The sequence below is a fragment of the Vipera berus genome (genome assembly GCF_964194415.1).
Source record: "Vipera berus genome assembly, chromosome: 1".
Lineage (NCBI taxonomy): Eukaryota > Metazoa > Chordata > Lepidosauria > Squamata > Viperidae > Vipera > Vipera berus.
This window is the reverse complement of record NC_138202.1, coordinates 145,914,491-145,934,507: the sequence shown is the minus strand read 5'-3', so window position 1 is coordinate 145,934,507 and position 20,017 is coordinate 145,914,491. Positions and strand designations below refer to the sequence as shown.

Here is a 20,017-nt window from a genome sequence, read left to right as displayed (position 1 = left end):
TGCACCCTTTGAAAAAAGAAAAAGAAAATGATAATTGTTCCTAAGGAACTATGTTATTCCATCTTTCCTGGTAGCAATGGTGGTCCATGCTATTATGTCTGCTGCACAGAAGCAGCTTCGAAGTATAGAATGCTGCCTGTGAAAGAAGACATTTTAAAAACATGTTTCACAGCTGAAGTTAACATATATGGCCAACTAATCATAGGACCTGTGAGTTAGGTCAGACCTAAAATTGCTTAGCTATACTGTACTAGCAAGTGTTCTGCTTTGGCTTCTGTTTTCTCATGCTGAGAAAAGATTTACCACAGTGATAGAAGACCCTGGGACTGCAGTTTTTTTTCATTGTGTAGACACTTGCTCTACTAACAGCAGTTGTAGGGCTGAAGAGAACTGGAAAGCGTATACTATACTACGCTTCTTAACCTAACAGAGAGCTGTATTTTATATCTTAGTTGTGTACTAATCTCGGCACTCTGCAGGGGGATGACATACTAAAAAAATCTACTGTAAGGACTTCTCCTAAAAACACTGCCCAAATTTTCCACTTCCCTTTTGGTTTGAAGGGGATTATGCAATTAGGAAAAACTGCTGCCTCAGTTCCAGGACCAGCACACTGTGGTACAGCACTGGACAAAAGCAGACTTGTAATTGTAGAACTGTAACCGGCCTGTACGTACATCGGGGGGGGGGAGAGACCAGACGTTATTGTCTGCTGTGCTAACAAGGGAATTTTTAGGTTGATATTAGGTAATATAATTACAATATTAGATAGGTAAAGTACATACTATTACAAGTATGACAAGGCCATTTCATATAAATTTTGCAAAAAAAATGCTTAACTTGCCTATAAAAATAAAATGCTGAAGAAAAAAGTGTAATGCAGTATTCATTCATACACCCCATTGCCGGCAATGGCAAAAAAGTCGCGATACATTGCGACATGTCACATGACGTTGCAAGTTTGACACCCCTGGGTATAGAGCATTAAGAGAAAATCTCTTTAATAGTAATTTTGTTAATTACTTAAATGAGGGAGGCAAGGAATGCCTAAACAGCTAAAACCCAACATATCTGCAGGGTACTAGATTGGGGAAGACCGCATAGTCAACATCAATTAGAGTTCCAAAACAGAGGTGATCCTCACTTAAAAACCACTTGTTCAGGGACGAAACTTATGATGGTACTGAACAAGTGGTACTTATAACCAGTCCTGTATGTTCTGGCCATTGCAGTGTCCCTGCAGTCATGTGACTGTAATCTGGCCAGTTGGTAACTAGCTCAGAATTACATTATAGCATCCTGTGACCACCATTTACGACTTTCACTGCTGGCTTCTGACAAATAAAGGCAATGGGGAAGCTGGCAGGAGATCATAAATGGCAATCATATGATGTTGTGCTCAACAAAGGGGGATGGAATTGCTTAAAAATGGCAACTAGAAGTGCCAGAACTGTCAATGCTAAGCAACTCAATCATGTGACATCCAAGGTTTACAACCGCATCATTTAGCAAAGGAAATTCCAGTCCCAAATGTGTTGTTAATCAAAGATTATCTGTATATACCTTAGTTTTCAGTCTTCTTGTTGAGATATATTACCCAAAGGGATTCTACAGGCTCCTGTTAAATTCTGAGAATGTCACACATGTACTCAAAACCAACTGTGGCCTTCATTAAATGTGCTCTGTTTTTGGTTAAATGAAGTTTTAATAATTGCAAAACAAATCTAAAAATGTAAAGTTCATAATTTTCTATTACTTAAGAATGGTTGCAAGGGAAGGGATCTAGGAAAACACCTACCGTAATCCAATCATTTGCTCAGTGCAGGAATCCACTACTGCAGAAATAATGCTACATCTTATTGAGATCATTGCTTTTCGGTTGGGTAAATTAATATCAAGTCATGACTGATGCTTGGACAAATAGAGATTAGTCTGATATGACAGCAAGAAAAGAGACCACATTCAATGCAAGGAAATGCAATAACTTTTCCGATCCTTTCCTTTTTTGTTCATATGCAAGTTTAACAAAGCAAACAAGCATGCAAATCCTAAAGGCAACTTTAAAAGTCAGCAGAGCAATGCATCATACCCAACTATTTAAATGCAGAGTTTCCAAATGAGTAGCAAAAACATCAAAGTTTTGTAGCAGGGGTCTTCAAACTTGGCCCTTTTATGACTTGTGGACTTCAACTCCCAGAATTCCTCAGCCAGACACACTGTTTTGTAGCATCCTAGCAATGAATAAATATTACATAAATTCACTGGCATCTATACAATATGTTTTGTGACTCTCTCTTATCTACAGGTAGCTCTGAGCCAGAGTCAGTTCTTACACAGTCAGGGGAAACCAGCCATTGGCCATTGCCAAAAAAAAAAGAGAGGAATGAAAACAACAGCATCCATTCATATAACATCCAGTCTACTGCATGGGTCAAGCAGCAAAAAGAGATGCAGAAATGTTAACTTTGATTTCACTATAAATAGAACTTAAGGTACTTCTGATACAGAAAAAAAATCCAAGGATTGCTGTGTAATGGCCTCTTTAATTATTTAGCAGGAGTTCCTGGATTATTATGGACTTGCTTACTTGATTACAGTCCAGCTGTGCCAAGAAAGACTGAAACCATGACTATCTCCAACAGTTATATTGTATTTCCTCAGATCACTACTTATTTATTCTCTTTTCTCCACAAAAACTGTATTTATTTGTATCCTGCCTTTATTATTTTTACAAATAACTCATTTGTCCAAATTTATAAATCAATGTGCAAATGTATAAATCAACATTTAAGGAGATAGCATGTATACCGTAAGATACACGTTACTTTTCAATGTGTTTGCACTAATAAATGGGTTTTTAAAGCTTGGCCTTCATATTATAAAATGTATTTCTTATGAATTCAAAAGATTTTCTCTCTCTCCAAAATTGCTACCAAATATGGAAAATCACTTTTTTTAAAAAAAACTAATGATGTAAAAGTATAATATTTCAACACACAAAGTTTTACATTTCCATCTTGCAAGGATGTCCTTCCAAAGCTTACATTATAAAATTCAGAACTGTAGTAAAAATATGGTAAAACCACCAACATTCCAAACCATGGAAACAGTAAGACTAAATCAGACCAAGCATCCAGGTAGGTGTAATTATATATTCCAGACAATAATATGCTGCTATCACTCATCCATATAAACGAGTCCCATATGTTTATTTGAATTACGATGAGATACACCACTATAATGCAACACTGAATATGTCTATTCAGAAATTTCACTAGATTCAGCGAGAGTTCCCCTTGTGTCACAATGGTGAGTCTGCAATATTGGATGTTCCAAGATAATTAGTGGATACAATGAAAGCAGTATTACTGGGAATTTCTTTTTTGCATCTTCTGTAAAACAAAAGTTACAAAAAACAAGGAATTTGAAAGTATAGGTTGCATCCAGAGTATTTACATTTAATTTTTAAGGTTTATAATAATGACCACTCTCAAAAGAGATAACACTGTGTACTTTCCTTTAACATGTTAAATCTTAATATGTTAATACATCTATTCAGTTGGATGCTTAATGAGAAAATACAACTGCTCCTGTGATCACCTCCTCCAGTGACAGCAGCAGTCACACAGTAATCCTAAAGTAACTGTATTAAAAGGCAAAATCAAATGCAATTTAAAAAGTAAAGACTTCCTCATGTTGAGTTGAGCTCAGGATGCTCCTTTCATACATGGGGGTGGGGGGTGGGGTTGAGGCAATTCTTGGCAACAATATTAAAGTAGCTTGCTTTTACTTTCTTCCAGAATACTTTTAGGACAACCAAGTGTGAGCCTGCTTACTTTTTTATTGTTGACTAATGTTGGCTAGATAATGCCAGAGTAACATGGTGCCAGACTAGTTTCATAACTGGTGGATATACAAGAATATATACAATGTAACCCCTTCATGGATTACTGCCTTGTCGTGGCGAAGGGGCTTGCGTAATTCAATGAAGCTATGAGCTATGCCGTGCAGGGCCACCCAAGACGGACAGGTCATAGCCGAGAGTTCTGACAAAACGTGATCCACTGGAGAAGGAAATGGCAACCCACTCCAGTATCTTTGCCATGAAAACCCTATGGACAGTACCAAAAGGCAAAACGATATGACGCTGGAAGATGAGCCCCTCAGGTCGGAAGGCGTCCAATATGCTACTGGGGAAGAGCAGAGGGCTAGTACTAGTAGCGCCAGAAAGAATGAAGCGACTGGGCCAAAGCCGAAAGGACGCTCAGCTGTGGATGTGTCTGGTGGTGAAAGGAAAGTCCGATGCTGTAAAGATTTTTTCTCCATAGGAACCTGGAATGTAAGATCCATGAATCAAGGAAAGCTGGACGTGGTCAAACAAGAGATGACAAGACTGAACATCGACATCTTAGGTATCAGCGAACTAAAATGGACAGGAATGGGTGAATTTAATTCAGATGACCATCAGGTATACTACTGCGGGCAAGAATCCCTCAGAAGAAATGGAGTAGCCTTCATAGTCAATAAAAGAGTAGGAAAATCAATACTGGGATACAATCCTCAAAATGACAGAATGATCTCAGTTCGAATCCAAGGCAAACCATTCAATATCACAGTAGTCCAAGTCTATGCCCCAACCACCAGTGCTGAAGAGGATGAAATTGACCGGTTCTATGAAGCCCTACAGCACCTTATAGAAGTAACACCCAAAAATGATGTCCTTATCATCATGGGGGATTGGAATGCTAAAGTAGGAAGCCAAAAGATAACTGGAATAACAGGCAAGTTTGGCCTTGGAGTACAAAATGAAGCAGGGCACAGGCTGATAGAATTTTGTCAAGAGAATACGATGATCATAGCAAACACTCTTTTCCAACAACCCAAGAGACGGCTCTACACATGGACATCACCAGACGGTCAACACAGAAATCAGATTGACTATATGCTCTGCAGCCAAAGATGGAGAAGCTCTATACAGTCGGTAAAAACAAGACCAGGAGCTGACTGTGGCTCAGACCATGAGCTTCTCCTTGCAAAGTTTAGGCTTAAACTGAAGAAAGTAGGGAAAAGCACTAGGCCACTCAGGTATGAATTAAATCATATCCCTGTTGAATATACAGTAGAGGTGACAAATAGATTTAAGGAATTAGATCTGATAGACAGAGTGCCTGAAGAACTATGGACAGAGGTTCATGACATTGTACAACAGGTAGCAACCAAAACCATCCCAAAGAAAAAGAAATGCAAGAAAGCAAAATGGCTGTCTGAGGAAGCTTTGCAAATAGCTGAGGAAAGGAGGGAAGCGAAAGGCAAGGGAGAAAAACATAGATATGCCCAATTGAATGCAGAATTCCAGAGAATAGCTAGAAGAGATAAGAATGCCTTCTTAAATGAACAGTGCAAAGAAATAGAAGAAAACAATAGAATAGGGAGGACAAGAGATCTTTTCAAGAAAATTGGAGAGATGAAGGGAACGTTTCATGCAAAAATGGGCATGATAAAGGACCAAAATGGCAGGGACCTAACAGAGGCAGAAGAGATTAAGAAGAGGTGGCAAAATTACACAGAAGAACTATACAAGAATGAGCTTAACGTCCCAGATAATCACAATGAGGTGGTCACTGACCTCGAGCCAGACATCCTAGAATGTGAGGTGAAGTGGGCCTTAGAAAAGCTGAGCAACAACAAAGCTAGTGGAGGTGACAGTATTCCAGCTGAGCTATTCAAAATCTTAAAAGACAGTGCAGTAAAAGTGCTACACTCAATTTGCCAGCAAATTTGGAAAACTCAACAGTGGCCACAGGATTGGAAAAGATCAGTTTACATTCCAATTCCAAAGAAAGGCAGTGCCAAAGAATGTTCAAACTATCGCACCATTGCACTCATTTCTCATGCTAGTAAAGTCATGCTTAAAATCCTACAAGCTAGACTTCAGCAGTATGTGGATCGAGAACTACCAGAAGTACAGGCAGGATTTCGAAGAGGCAGAGGAACTAGAGATCAAATTGCCAACATACGCTGGATCATGGAGAAAGCTAGGGAGTTCCAGAAAAACATCTACTTCTGCTTCATTGACTATGCTAAAGCCTTTGATTGTGTGGATCATAACAAACTGTGGCAAGTTCTTAAAGAGATGGGAGTACCAGACCATCTTATTTGTCTCTTGAGAAACCTATATGCGGGTCAAGAAGCAACAGTGAGAACTGGACACGGAACCACTGATTGGTTCAAAATTGGGAAAGGAGTCCGGCAAGGCTGTATACTGTCGCCCTGCCTATTTAACTTATATGCAGAGCACATCATGAGAAAGGCAGGGCTAGATGAATCAAAAGTTGGAATTAAGATTGCCGGAAGAAATATCAACAACCTAAGATACGCAGATGATACCACTCTAATGGCAGAAAGTGAAGAAGAACTAAAGAGCCTCTTGTTGCGGGTGAAGAAGGAGAGTGCAAAACTTGGGTTGAAACTTAACATTAAGAAAACCAAGATCATGGCATCTGGCCCTCTCAATTCTTGGCAAATAGATGGGGAAGAAATGGAGGTAGTGACAGATTTTGTTTTCCTGGGCTCCAAGATCACTGCAGATGGGGACTGTAGCCAAGAAATTAAAAGACGCTTGCTCCTGGGGAGGAAAGCCATGGCAAATCTAGACAGCACACTAAAAAGCAGAGACATCACCCTGTCAACAAAAGTGCGTATAGTCAAGGCTATGGTCTTCCCAGTTGCAATGTATGGCAGTGAAAGTTGGACCATAAGAAAGGCTGAGCGCCAAAGAATTGAGGCCTTTGAACTATGGTGCTGGAGAAGACTCCTGCGAGTCCCTTGGACTGCAAGGCGATCAAACCGGTCAGTCCTAGAGGAGATCAATCCTGACTGCTCTTTAGAAGGCCAGATCCTGAAGCTAAAACTCAAATACTTTGGCCACCTAATGAGAAGGAAGGACTCACTGGAGAAGAGCCTAATGCTGGGAAAGATCGAGGGCAATAGAAGAAGGGGACGACAGAGAATGAGGTGGCTGGATGGAGTCACTGAAACAGTAGGCGTGAGCTTAAATGGACTCCAGAAGATGGTAGAAGACAGGAAGGCCTGGAGGAATGTTGTCCATAGGGTCGCGATGGGTCGGACACGACTTCGCAGCTAACAACAACATACAATGTAAGCTGTTTCTAATAAGGCAGTTAATCAACAATTACTCACAAACTTGAGTAAAAAATAATAATGAGCAATCTATGCAAGCTTATTTCATTCATGGCTCATTAGCACAATCACAGAATCTAACAATCATTAATAAAAGAAGATAAATATATTATAAAGGTCTCTCTCCATTTTAATGCTGCTGATAAGCATGGAATAATCTGGCATATTTACTGTTTAGGTCAGTACTGAAGAATTTTTCTAGATCTCATTTTTGTCCTAGACAGTTTATAGACTATTTCAGCAAGTATTCCAGTGAGTATTTATTATACAATATAAGAAAAATAGAGCCTCAACCCAAGATGGTTCAAATAACCACCGGGAATTTATTTTCCTTTAGCAATTGAAACAATTTTTTTTTAAAAAAAAATTAGACCATTTACTGCAGGGGTGTCAAACTGCTGGCCCACGGGCCAGATGCATCATGGCAAAACCACACCCAGCCCATTGCTGGCAATGAAAAAAAAAGTCATGATATGTCACGACACGTCACATGATGTTGCAAGTTTGACACCCCTGATTTACTGGAACTGACCAGATGATTTTAACTTCTGCAACTGAGCACCAAATTCACCCAATACACATTGCCAGAAAATAATGGTATGAAAAGGAACTGTCTCTGATGTAACCAAAGTTCAAAATAATTGTACAGTTCTAACAGGAAAAAAGATAATTATATATAAACAGGAAATAGATTAAGAGGCAAGTGCATAATTACATTGTAAATTGAAGAAGCTGCAAGTGAAAATTAATGCTAAAGAAAGAAGAGACAGCAATAAATGTTAGATAAGGAAGCAGGGATGATAACTAGGTCAGAAAAAGGAGCCAAATAAAAGTGACATGTTCCTAAATACAGCATGGCAGGCCTGCTTGTAAAGCTAGAAGTGGGAAGGTGGTTAAAGCAAACAGGGCAAAAGAAAATCCAAACATTATTATCTACTCCATGAAGAGGAATAAATAAATTCCTTTATCCCACAAAAGTTGAACCTAAGAGAGGGGGGGAAAATGAGGACAAATCAACTCTGTGAAAAGTGGAGATGACAACAGCAGTTATTTTGAATCATTTTGGATAAGGAGAGGATGGGAGATCACCCACATGCACTCCAAACATATGCTCCTTACAAGTAAACTGCAAGACAGCAATCCCCAGCAGGTTTCAAGCACTGGGAGATGGGAATAGCCATCTTACTCACAACTGTGGTTGGCATTTTCTAAAGGACATTAAGTTCGCAAACTTCTACCATAATTACATTCGTAAATTGCTTGCTAGCTACTTTTAACAGATGAGAGGGCTTTCGCTCAAAAAGTCTAAAAATAGGTTTTACTTCAATCCTTAGTGAAAGAAAATTGTAATAATAATTTGGGGGGAAAAATAAACAGCAAAAAGCTAAATAACACTTTGATCCTAGAATATTACAAATGGATTAAAGGTCCAGATAAATAAGGAATAAAATTTTGGAATTAATCATAAAGAATCCTTCCCATGGGAAAAATATTTGTTTGGACATTTGCAAGACAAAACAAAGGTAAGTAATTTTAAAAATTGGTCACTAGAAGGAACTAAAGATTTTAGTTAAAGGAGAAAAAAATATACAATACAATAACAGCTAATTAACTGTGATATATAAAATGATACCAAACATAACCTTGAATGAATGACACTTTTGAAAAATAGAATTAAAACTTAGTGTCAACAATATCAATAGTGATGTTTGCTTCTATGGATAGACTATATCCAAAAGATGTAATGAAAGAAAAAGCAGATGAAGATCAAGTGTTATTTGTTAAGGCAGAGATGGCATCAAAAGTAAATCTACAAATGACAAGTTATAAGCATGGAACCTATGCTTACATGGAAGCATACAAAAGGATATCATACTAAGCATACAAAAGAAACTAGCTGATGTTTTAAAAATCAAAATGGAAAATGAAATAATAAACTAAAAAACTGACCTGGATATTTTATATATTGGATTTACAAAAGAGGCTCATCTTAAGGCTTTGAAGAATCTTGTGAGAAGGCACAAAAAAAATGAAATCAAATTCTGTGGTGTTACAGAATTTGAACAAACTAAAGATTGCAACTGTTAAATATAAAAAGGATCATAAAGTTGGTTTATTTGATGAAGGCTGAAATGTGTTTTTATTTCTAGTATCCCTTAATGGACTTCCTGCTGACAGTAGTACTGAAAAGATTATGCTTTATGAATTTGTGTGTAGATAGCAGATGGGACGAAAAGATCATTAACTGTAAACTAAAGAGAGGTGAAGAGTTACCGTAATACAAATGTTTATACTGGTTGTGCTGAACAAATGCTTAGCAGAAAGAATAGAAGTCTACCTCTTTACTAGATAACCAGAATATAAAATAACAAATATATTCTAAACAAACCACACTTGAATTGGACAGATGGTTTAAAAGGACTCCCTCAATGGGGCAGGAATTAGGGTTTTCACATCATAAGATTAAGCAAAAAACACTTTGAATGTCCTTGGTGCTCTCTGAGCTTGGTTGTTTTCTTGCAGACATCTCATTATCCAAACTAGGGAACATCATCAGTGCACTTCAACAAAACCACCAACTACCCAGAGCACCAAGGACCCCTCATTTCAAGCCTGAGCTACAAATATTGTCCTTTATCAGCAAAAAAAAAATTACTGCACACATTATCACTGACTCAGTAGGACTATCCAACAAACAGTTTAAATGTACCAGCCTTCGGATGTGTCAAAAGCCTATTTATTGTAATTGGGCTTAATATTTAATTCTATCTTAACTTTTGTATACTGTATTTTTTATTGTATTTATTTATTTATTTATTTATTTATTTATTTATTTATTTATTTATTTATTTTTGGGACTTATATGCCGCCCTGTACACCGCCCTGAGTCCTTCGGGAGAAGGGCGGTATAGAAATTAAACTACTACTACTACTATTATTATTATTATTATTATTATTATTATTATTATTATTATTATTATTATTATTATTATTATTATTATTATTATTATTTAGATTCACTCAGAAGCCAGCTCAGTCTCAGGGGTTCATGAATGGAAGAAAAAGTGATAAATCCCCCTTCACAGATGAACTCTAGCAACTGTTATTTAAGACATGCAAGCTATCAAACTTACCAGTGCCAGATAAATTTATCTTCCATTCATTTCTTTAGTTCCTTGTTAAAACTGTTTAAATTGGCAGCTGTCATGACAGGTGAAGACATTTTAATTACATTTTGTATAAAAAATGTTACAGTTAGCCCAAAGTCTCCCAGATTTATAGCTATAGTGAATGTCTCCAGATTCTACTTTGGGAGGCAAGGAGATTTTTTTTTCCTTTTGTTTAAATCGGCCCTGAGTTTTTGCCAAAGGTTACAAAACTCTCTTAAGCATGATAGGAACAGCCATTACTTTTAACAATACCTAATACTTTTGATGCCCCTGAATGCACATTTTAAAACTATCCCTCACAATACTGACCAGAGAAGCCCCACTGTGAGATGGGTGGCAAAGAGATTTAATAGTAAGTAAAAATAAATAAATACCATGTGGTTTATTATAAGTCTACAGAGTTCCTTTGAAATGAGAGGTTAAATGTTGGCTACAAATTCTCAATTACTAGTGGCTCAAGAAAAAGCAAACCGCATCCAGGTTGAAATGAAACTGTGAAACCAGTCTAAAGGATCTCTAGCATATACCGCAACACATTAAGAGAGCAATCATTTTCTTATGCACATATAACTATGCATTACCAAGAAGACAAAGAAGTTTCCAAAAAGTAATCTTTCCATTACTAATCATCTCATTGGAACTTGAAGTGAGACTTATAGTTATTAATTTGTAGTAGCAGATTAAATCATTCACACAACAAGCCCATTATTTACCTACTGGGAGCCAATTCTAACAAATAAAATTAAAAATCAAAATTACGTTCCATCAGCATATTTCAGACAAATTAACACTATTAGCTAAGGCTGTTAATCTAAATTATGTGAGCTGATAAGAAGTGGAACTTTTCCTAAGAGAAGGAGATTCTCCACTGATTGCACTGCAAGACAAGGAAATGAACACAGCAGACAACTAAAGACTATCACTGGATAGGGTATATACATCCTGCTTTTATCTGCAGAGACTGCAGCTTGGCAGGCTTTTAACTGAAGTTAGTGCTGATCCGCCACACAGATCAAGCTGAAATGGCAGAAAGGTGGATATGAAGGTGAGAAGGAGGGAATTATTCTACCCTCTTGTAATTTGTTTAGCAATTTCTCTCCACCTGCCAATCCATCAAATACATCAGGGAACAAGCAAATGAGCATGCCCAGTGATCCAGATGACATCAGCTTGATCAATGCTCAGGATTGGAAGACTGCAGTAGCAATGAGGGAAGGCAGATGAAAGAGTCAATTGAGGCTGACTCCATTCAGTTCCCCACCATTGCTTTTGCTGCAGTTATGAAAGCAGGAAATTCAGCTCTGGAACACCTTTCAAGGAAGACTTCCCACCCCCTGCAGAAGCCATCCAAATCAGGCAGGTGTAGAATATACTTTGCCCACGCGTTAGCCTTCACCCTGCTGTTTACGAATGCAACCCAAGCTATGTCTACTCCTAAATAAGCTGAGTTTCAGTGGAACTCATTTTGGACTTTTACTGAAACCTTAAATAATTCAGTAAAATGTGCAAATGAGATTAACATTAAAAGCTTGCGTTTCGTGTGACACATTCCCCCCGCTGATATCCAGCTCCATCAAAGCCAGCAACCCAAAAATACTTTGAGCGTCTCCCAGTGTGGTTGCCAGACTACAATACTGGGGCCCCAATAAAGATTATTCTTTGCACCACATGACTCTTTGTGACGGTCTCGACCCACGCTCACACCAAAACAAGGAAAACTTTGCACCCATCCCGAAACACCAAAGTGATTTCACACTGCACCACAAAAAAAACCATTTGTTTTTAGAATCACCTGCCACTGTAAACCCACTTCTTATCCAAAGCTTTTCATTCCTGTTATGGAAAACAAGGGTTCTTGTCCTTTGTGAGTTTAAACCCAATTTCCAAGTTTGGGGTCGGGACGGGGAGGGGGGGATGGGAAGGCAGGCAGTACAGAGAGTTTCCTTTCCCCCCCCCCCCCCACCACCATCCTTCTCTTAGCCAAATTTGGCGCTCAAGGTGAAAGAAGTCTTGGAGAACTTCCAAGCGACATTCACACACACACACACACACACAGACACACACACTACAGCAGCGTTTCCCAACCTTAGGAACTTGAAGATGCGTGGACTTCAACTCCCAGAATTCCCCAGCCAGCATAGCTGGCTGGGGAATTCTGGGAGTTGAAGTCCACGCATCTTCAAGTTCCTAAGGTTGGGAAACGCTGCACTACAGCAGCTAATGTTGGGAACAATGGACGGAGGAGGGAGTACAATGCGGTGCAGCGGCACGCCATTCAGGCCCCCCCCCCGAAATAAACCTAAAGGGACTTGGAGGTGGGGTGGGGGGAGAGAGAGACACACACACAACAAATTCGCCAGGTTTCGCAGAGAGTTCGGAGCCGAGCCAAAAAAAAAAAAAAGAGGAAAACGCAACTCGTTCGGTTGAATAAAAAAAGCCAACGCCGAAAAGGCGTCCGGGGGGGGGTGATGGAGGGAGAGAGAGAGAGACTTACCCCGACGACGACCGTGTCCTCGCCTTTAAATTTCGGGATGAATTTGTCCCCGCGCAGGATCTCCGCCTCGTTGAGGGGTCGGAACCGGCACATCACTTTGATGCTGCATTCGGCTGGGTCCGCCATCTCGACGCGGGCGAGCGGGGCGGATCGGCGGCGGCGGCGGACCGAGGGCGGGCGGCTGGTTGGGCGAGGCGGCGGCGGCGGCGGGCACCTTTCTTCCCACCTCAGGGATTTTTTTTTTTAAAACAAACACAAAAACACACACCACCACCTTTGGAGGAGGAGGAGGAGGAGGAGGAGAAAGGGAGGGGGGGCCGTCGTTATTTTAGCGGCGGGGAGGCATGGCCCGAAGGAGAGAGAGCCGAGCCTGGTCAGAGGAGGAGAAGGAGAAGGAAAAAGCAGCGGCAGCAGCAGCAGCGGCGGCGGCGCCGAGGCATTCCCGGCTCCTCACGACCTCCAGGCTGGGCGGAGGGCAGAGAGCGTCTCCGGGCCGGGGCCAGTCCTTGGGCGAAAAGAATAGGGAGAGGCCGCGGTCCCGGCGCTTCAGCTGCCTCGCCCGGAGACCTGCCGCTGCTTCGAAGCTGGGCGGGCGGCCGGAGGGGGGGCTGCTAAACGAAGCCAGGTTTTATTTATCTATTTCCCCCCTCCCCTCACGCCTCTCCCGAGCGCCGCGGGAGCGTGGCAGGCGCTTCTGCTCTTGCCGCCACCATCCTGCATCTCTCTCTCCCTCTCTCCTCCGCCCCTCCGCCCTCTTCCCCCGTCCCCAAGGGCTTTGTGACTTCACCGCATTACATCAACTCTCCCCCAGCTCACTGGCTTGAGGGGAGAAATCACCGGCGCATCCTGGGAGCTGTAGTTCGGGAAGCACCAGGTAGGGACTCGGGGGAAAAGAGGGGCGGGGCCACGAGGCCAGGGGAGGCTGGCCGTTGCAGCGGCGCGTCTTGCCGGGCGCTGGAGGTGCTCGTCTTGGGATGCTGAGCGGAAAAAGGGCTTTAAAATAGGAGTGGAAACGCAGGGGGAGACTTGAGCAGCCCACAGAGTTTGTTCCTTGGTCTAGGGTCGTGGGGCACCTTGGGGACAAGAGTTCCAGGTAACTTCTTGGGAGCTAGTGCTCTTTATTTATTTTTTTAAATAGGTTTTGTTTAATAATAATAATAATAAATAATAATAATAATAAATAATAATAATAATAATAATAATAATAATAATAATAATAATAATAATAATAATAATAATAATAATAATAATAATAATAATAATAATAAATAAGGTGTGCTGCACTAGCCTCTAACTTTTTTTATTTATCAAAATGTGCCCTGGGCATTTCTTGGGGGGAAAAAATAGTATGTGACTATGCTCCGATGCTTTGATTGGAAATGGGCTTCCCAGCACAGGTAACACTAAACAGGGTTAATGGGGACCTTACCTTGTAGTAATAAGTTGTTTTATGACTTGCTACACCTATTACGGCAGCCATTTTTTAAAATGGTGCCTTCAGGTTGGGGTTGACTTTGGACATGGGTTTCTCACTTTTCTGCTATAATGTGGGTTGTAAGATATACCTTTTTTTGCTAGGTTAATACATGCTGGTTAAACCCAGCAACTTGTGATGTATTCTGTTAACTATGATCAAACAAACCAGGATCTGGAAGCTTAGGTCAGGTGCCTACAATTTACTAAGGCAGGTCATGGACCATTTTTGTGGATAAAATGAGGTGAAATGTGTTAATAACACACCTTGTTTCCAAATTTGCCACTGGGCTACTTACTGGTAGCTGTCTCTGGAAGATCTGTTTCATCTGAACCCAAGAGAGGATTACTTTGAGATTAATCTCCCTTGTAGCCTCTGGAATATCAAGATGAGAGACTGGATCAGATTATGAAATAAAGTTCCCCAGCATATCACATTTTGTTTCTTTCCTTTAACATTCCATCATATTGGAAGAAAATGAGAGCAAAGGTTTACTCTAGCCTCCCACTGCATTGGCTCCAGTTCCTGAAAAGACAATTATGTATGTATATATGCCTTAACTTCCAGGGGTAGGCAACCTTGGCTCTTTTATGGCTCGTGGACTTCAACTCCCAGAATTCCAGCATGGGTGGCTCAGGACCATGAGTGTCAAACTTGATCACATCATGTGATGATGTATCATGACGTTTTTTGCCTTTGCAGAGCTGGGGTGGGCGTGGCACATTTGTAACACATCCGGCCCGCGGGCCACCAATTTGACACCCCTATAGTAGACCAAACTAACTCTCCTTGCTCCGCCTTGCTTATTCCTTCTCCTTGTTCCTTCTTCCTCTTTCAATTTCCTTAAGTTAAAAATCCTGCCCCCACAAAAAAAAAACCAGAGAAAAAAAGATTATTAATTTGGCCTAAAGCAAGTGATATTGCTGCAATTGATTTGAGAGATTTCCTTGGCAAGTATTCCATTCATTGGCTTCCTATAAGAGCAAAGGAGCAACACACTCACATGGTTAGTTTTATTTCTAAGGGTCTTATGACCCCATCCTGCATCATCTCTTATTTTTTGATATAACATGTTCGGGCGGTTCAGGGAGGTTCACAATTGCTTCAGGTTGGGACTTGCTTCCCCTGAGACCTTGTGACTTGGAGTTTTCCAGAACCTGCTTCTAGACCAGGGGTAGGCAACTTTGGCTCTTTTATGACTCATGGACTTCAACTCCCAGAATTCCTGAGCCAGCTGGCTCAGGAATTCTGGGAGTTGAAGTCCACTAGTCATAAAAGAGCCAAGGTTGCCTACCCCTGGTCTAGACTCTAGAGCAGACATGTCAAACACAAGGCCCGGGGGCCAGATCCGGCCCGTGAAGTGGTTTCATGCGGCCCGCAAAGCCATCCTGGAAACAGTGAGGGAACGGCCCCCACTGCCTTGGCCCTGGCCCAGAGACCCTCCTTCTGCCAGAGACCCTCAGATCTCTCCCATTCCTGCCCAGGTCCCCATAGGCACCCTTGATGCGAACGATGTAGAGCTGGCCACGCCCACCCAGTAGGCCATACGCACTCTAGCCACTCCCACCCAGTAGGCCACGCCCACCCTGGCCATACCCACCCGGCCCCTTGAGGGCAACCACAATGCTGATGCGGCCCTCAGTGAAATTGAGTTTGACACCCCTGCTCTAGAGTATGGAATGAGCATCCTAAGGCTCTTTGGACAACAATCAATTATCCCATCTTGAATAAGAGTTGAAAAGGCATTTCAGTCAGAATACAGCAGAAGGTGGCCACACAGGTAGGATGATATTGTAAAATCTGGCCCTAAACAAGTGAAATCTAAACTACAACATGTTTATTGTTTATGATTTTTTCATTATTTTCATTATGGATTTTTCATTATTCATTGTACAGCTATTTGCTAGGATAGGAGATTCCATGTATCATTAATTTTAATACTAAATAGTTTTAATTGGTTCTTGTGGAATTGTAGTTTATTATGTGATTATTTGCAATGATTGGCTGTCTTTCGGGTTCTAGTCTTTTAATTATCTCTTGAATTGTTATGTACCATGTTGAAATATATAAACTATTACTTTTTGCCCTGAGGCTGGATTCATACAGCATAAGTCAGAAGAGGGTTTATTTGTGACTCATCATGTCATAAAAATGAAGTCATTAATGGCTTGTAAAGCATGTTTCATGATTTAGTATGCTATATGAACTGCCAAGTATTTTATAAATCATGGTTAAATAAACAGTGGTTTATTACAATGTATGAATATAGAATTAAAACAGGTAAACAAGCTAGAGATGTGGGGGTCTACTAATTACTAGAAACAATGTATCCTTTTGCAGTCTGAGAAATATTCAGTCAAGCCTACTATGTTGAAACAACAGTCTAGGCTGGCCAATTTATGGTTTCTTAAATTGTGGGAAGCCAAGCAATTAGGCTAATTCAACTAACTAAGGATTAATGTGTTTTTTGAATATAGTTCACTAATAGTGTATCTAGGACTGAGCTTCATTGAACACAGGAAGATTTGCTTTCAAAGAAGTTTTATACATATTGGATTATAAAAGGGGATTCAAAAGAGATTTTTAATTTCAAAACTGTCTATCCTCATCCAAACCAAACCAAATTTAAGAGGAGGAAATTTAATCTGTTTTTAAAGTGTCTGCAGTTAAAAGCTGAACAAAAGACCCAGCCAGGGAAATGAAAATGCCAGAATCTTCAGTTCTATTTAAAAGTAAACTCTACGAGTTCTATAGAGCTGGCTCATAAGTAAATAAGCTTAGGACTGCATACTAGTGACAGTGATTCATTTAACAACTGTGGCAAAAAAGGTTGTAAAATTGGGCAAAAGTCATTTAACAACTGTTTCAGTTAGCAACAAATTTTGGGCTTACTTGCGGTAATAAGTCAAGGACTACTTGTATAGTCATATAACCTCTGCCTTGAAAGGCAAAATTATTGAAAATTGTTTAACAAACCCATAGTTTGTATGACTTCATATAACAAAGTCAAGATAAACCAGAATGATTTCCTACAAAAAATGTTCTATTAGTGTTATAAATAAGTTTCTGCATCTATTTGAATGTCAGTTTGTAGATTTTATTTATCACATTATTTAAGGGTGCAAATAAGATTGTGTTTAAGAGTTTGGTTCATTTTGGGCCAAATCTCAAAGGCAAATAGCCAAGCTCTTATGTTTTGCATTGCCAATTTTCCCCATGATCATTTATAACTGCTAAAGAACAAGACACTTTGTTCTGATCATATTATACAGGTTGTTTTAAAGTATTTTGGAATTTGGTGACATTTGTACATTTCTTAATTCTCAGAATATTACACTGCTACATGATTGGCCAATCATTTGCTTCACAGCTATTCAAAACTGTCACCTGCTTACTGCATTAAATTTGAGATGGAAAGAAATGTTGAAATTTCACATTCACAATATTTCCTATTGTAATCACTTGAGGCCAAATGCAAAATAAGATTTTCCAAAAAGAATGGTTTGTACTCAGGGATTTCCTAGGTTTTTAACTTATAGACTGTTTCTAAATTGCAATCCATATCAAAGTATTTTTAAAAAATATTTGGAGCTACATGGCATGTTGAAGATGAGGCAAGATATTTTTAGATTAAGTAAAAGTGTTTATTAATGGATATTTACTAATAATTATTGAAACTATATTAATTTTTATTAATCAATTAAAATTTTGGAAGCACAACTTCCAGGTTCATAAAAACATATTTTTATTGTGGTGATCCTTTATAGAGTTGTGATACTGCTGTATTAAAGCAGCTATGCTAAAATGATTAATTCTAAAAATAAATGGTTGTGTTTGGAAAGATTTAGAAAAGGAGAAGATGAAAAATAGGGTGGATGGATGCAATCAAATGTGGAAGAACTCTGTGTTATTAAGTCAGGACAAGTTGATAAGCATATGTCCACATAATCACCAGGAATTAAATGTGACTTGTTGACTAAACAAAAATACTTCTTGCAAGGTATGTGTGTGTCCATGTGTCTCAGATGTCAGAAAGACATATGCATTAGATACTGACATAAAAACTGGAAGATATGTGAGAAAAATGCTTGACTCCATTCAGTCTTGTTGAGTTTTAAGATATAAGGATATACATGGTGATGAATAGTGAAGCATTATTTTTCCTGCACTTATTACATTCATGAAGCCCCTGTTGAGAATGACCTGGACCCATTTAGCAAAAGTGAGATAAGGCATTGTTGTTGTGCCAAATTATTTTTAAAGATTTTTGATGAATAATGTAGCCGATACCACATTGGGCTAGATGCCAGTGGACAGAATCCACTGTGTTGAGCAGAGCAAAGGTCTTGTATTGTTATCTGGGATTTGTTTTTGCTTGAGAATAGGCTCAGATCCTCTATGGTGCAAACTCTGCCACCTGTGCACTTTAAGGAAGTGTCCTCAGTGCCTTCCTTGGAGAGCCAGGCAGTGAGGGTGATTGGATTAGGAAAATGGTTGTATACCTTCTCTGGAAGAAGCCTCTGTGGAACGGCTATTTGTAACAATTTCTGCTTGGTGTCCAATTTTTCCTGGTGGCTTAGCTACAGATAATCCAAGAAATGAATTCTCTCTTGTTATAATAGCATTGATTGCCCTGGTGGATGACTGTCATCTGGATCTGTGATGGGAAAGTGCACCTCATTAGTCCTGTAAGGTCTGTCTGTGGCATTTGATACTGTTGGCTTGTGGTATCTTTCCAGGCTGCATACAAGGCTGAGGAGTCAGAAACACTGCTTCAAGTTTCAGCTCCTGAGGTCATTCCAGTCAGTAATTATGACAACACTTGACCCAGCAATTCTTTCAATTCAGGGTACCTGGGAGTTCAGTTCTCTTCCCCAAGCTATTTAACATCTAAGACCCTAGGAGAGGTCAGGCCAAAGCAAGGATACCCTAGAAAGCTTGGTGCCTGGCTTCTGTCAGGGTTTTAATGGAGCAAAACGATGTTAGACTGAATCCAAGGCCATGTTTTTCAGCAATACACATTCAGGAAAGTTACTGGATAGGACAGAATGGCCCCGTCTCTAAAGGGGTTGGTTCATGATCTTGACTTGTAGGTATTACTTGAGCAACAGGTGGAGGCTATGGGGATTTAGTCAAACTTTGCCTAGCATGCCAATTACAATCCTACCTGGCCATGTAACCCTATTTCAACCAACACTGAATTGGAATGCTGTAAATGCTTTATGTGGATCAGCCCTCAAGAGATTACTTTGAAGCTGCAGCTGGTCCAAAATGCAGTATCTAAATTACCAACAGTACGATCCTACCATAGTAAAAATAACACTACTGCTAAAGTTGCTTCACGGCCACCAGCTGGGCTTTCAAAACACTGATTCAGAACTGGGAGGGGGGGTGTAGGATCAGATGTCATTTGTCAAGGCTGAATGTATCCATCCTGCAAAAAGATGAAAATGTTACAAGTTTTCCCACTAGGTAAGGTGAGATAGACCTGGACCAGGCAGCGGGCTTTTTCTGTTCTGACCCTGTACTTTGGAACTCATTGCCTCTGGAAATTTTAGCAGCCTTTTCCTTTGTAGTATTTCACACAGGTATTAAAACAATACTATTCCACTGTACTTTTAACAAGGATTAAATTTTCTAGGGGATTTCTTTGTTTAGTCTCTGTTGTGTGCTGCCCAA

At 39.9% G+C, this 20,017-nt stretch overlaps 1 protein-coding gene across 1 annotated transcript in view; it reads right to left on the bottom strand.

Moving 5' to 3' along the window:
• KIF5C (kinesin family member 5C) overlaps positions 1-13,192 on the bottom strand; it is a 102,717-nt gene extending 89,525 nt beyond the window's left edge. The window contains exon 1 of the mRNA XM_081325165.1: positions 12,865-13,192. Within this exon, the coding sequence (XP_081181291.1) occupies positions 12,865-12,990 (126 nt within the window). The 5' untranslated portion in view covers positions 12,991-13,192. The remainder of the gene's footprint in view (positions 1-12,864) is intronic.
• Positions 13,193-20,017: the final 6,825 nt, after the last annotated feature.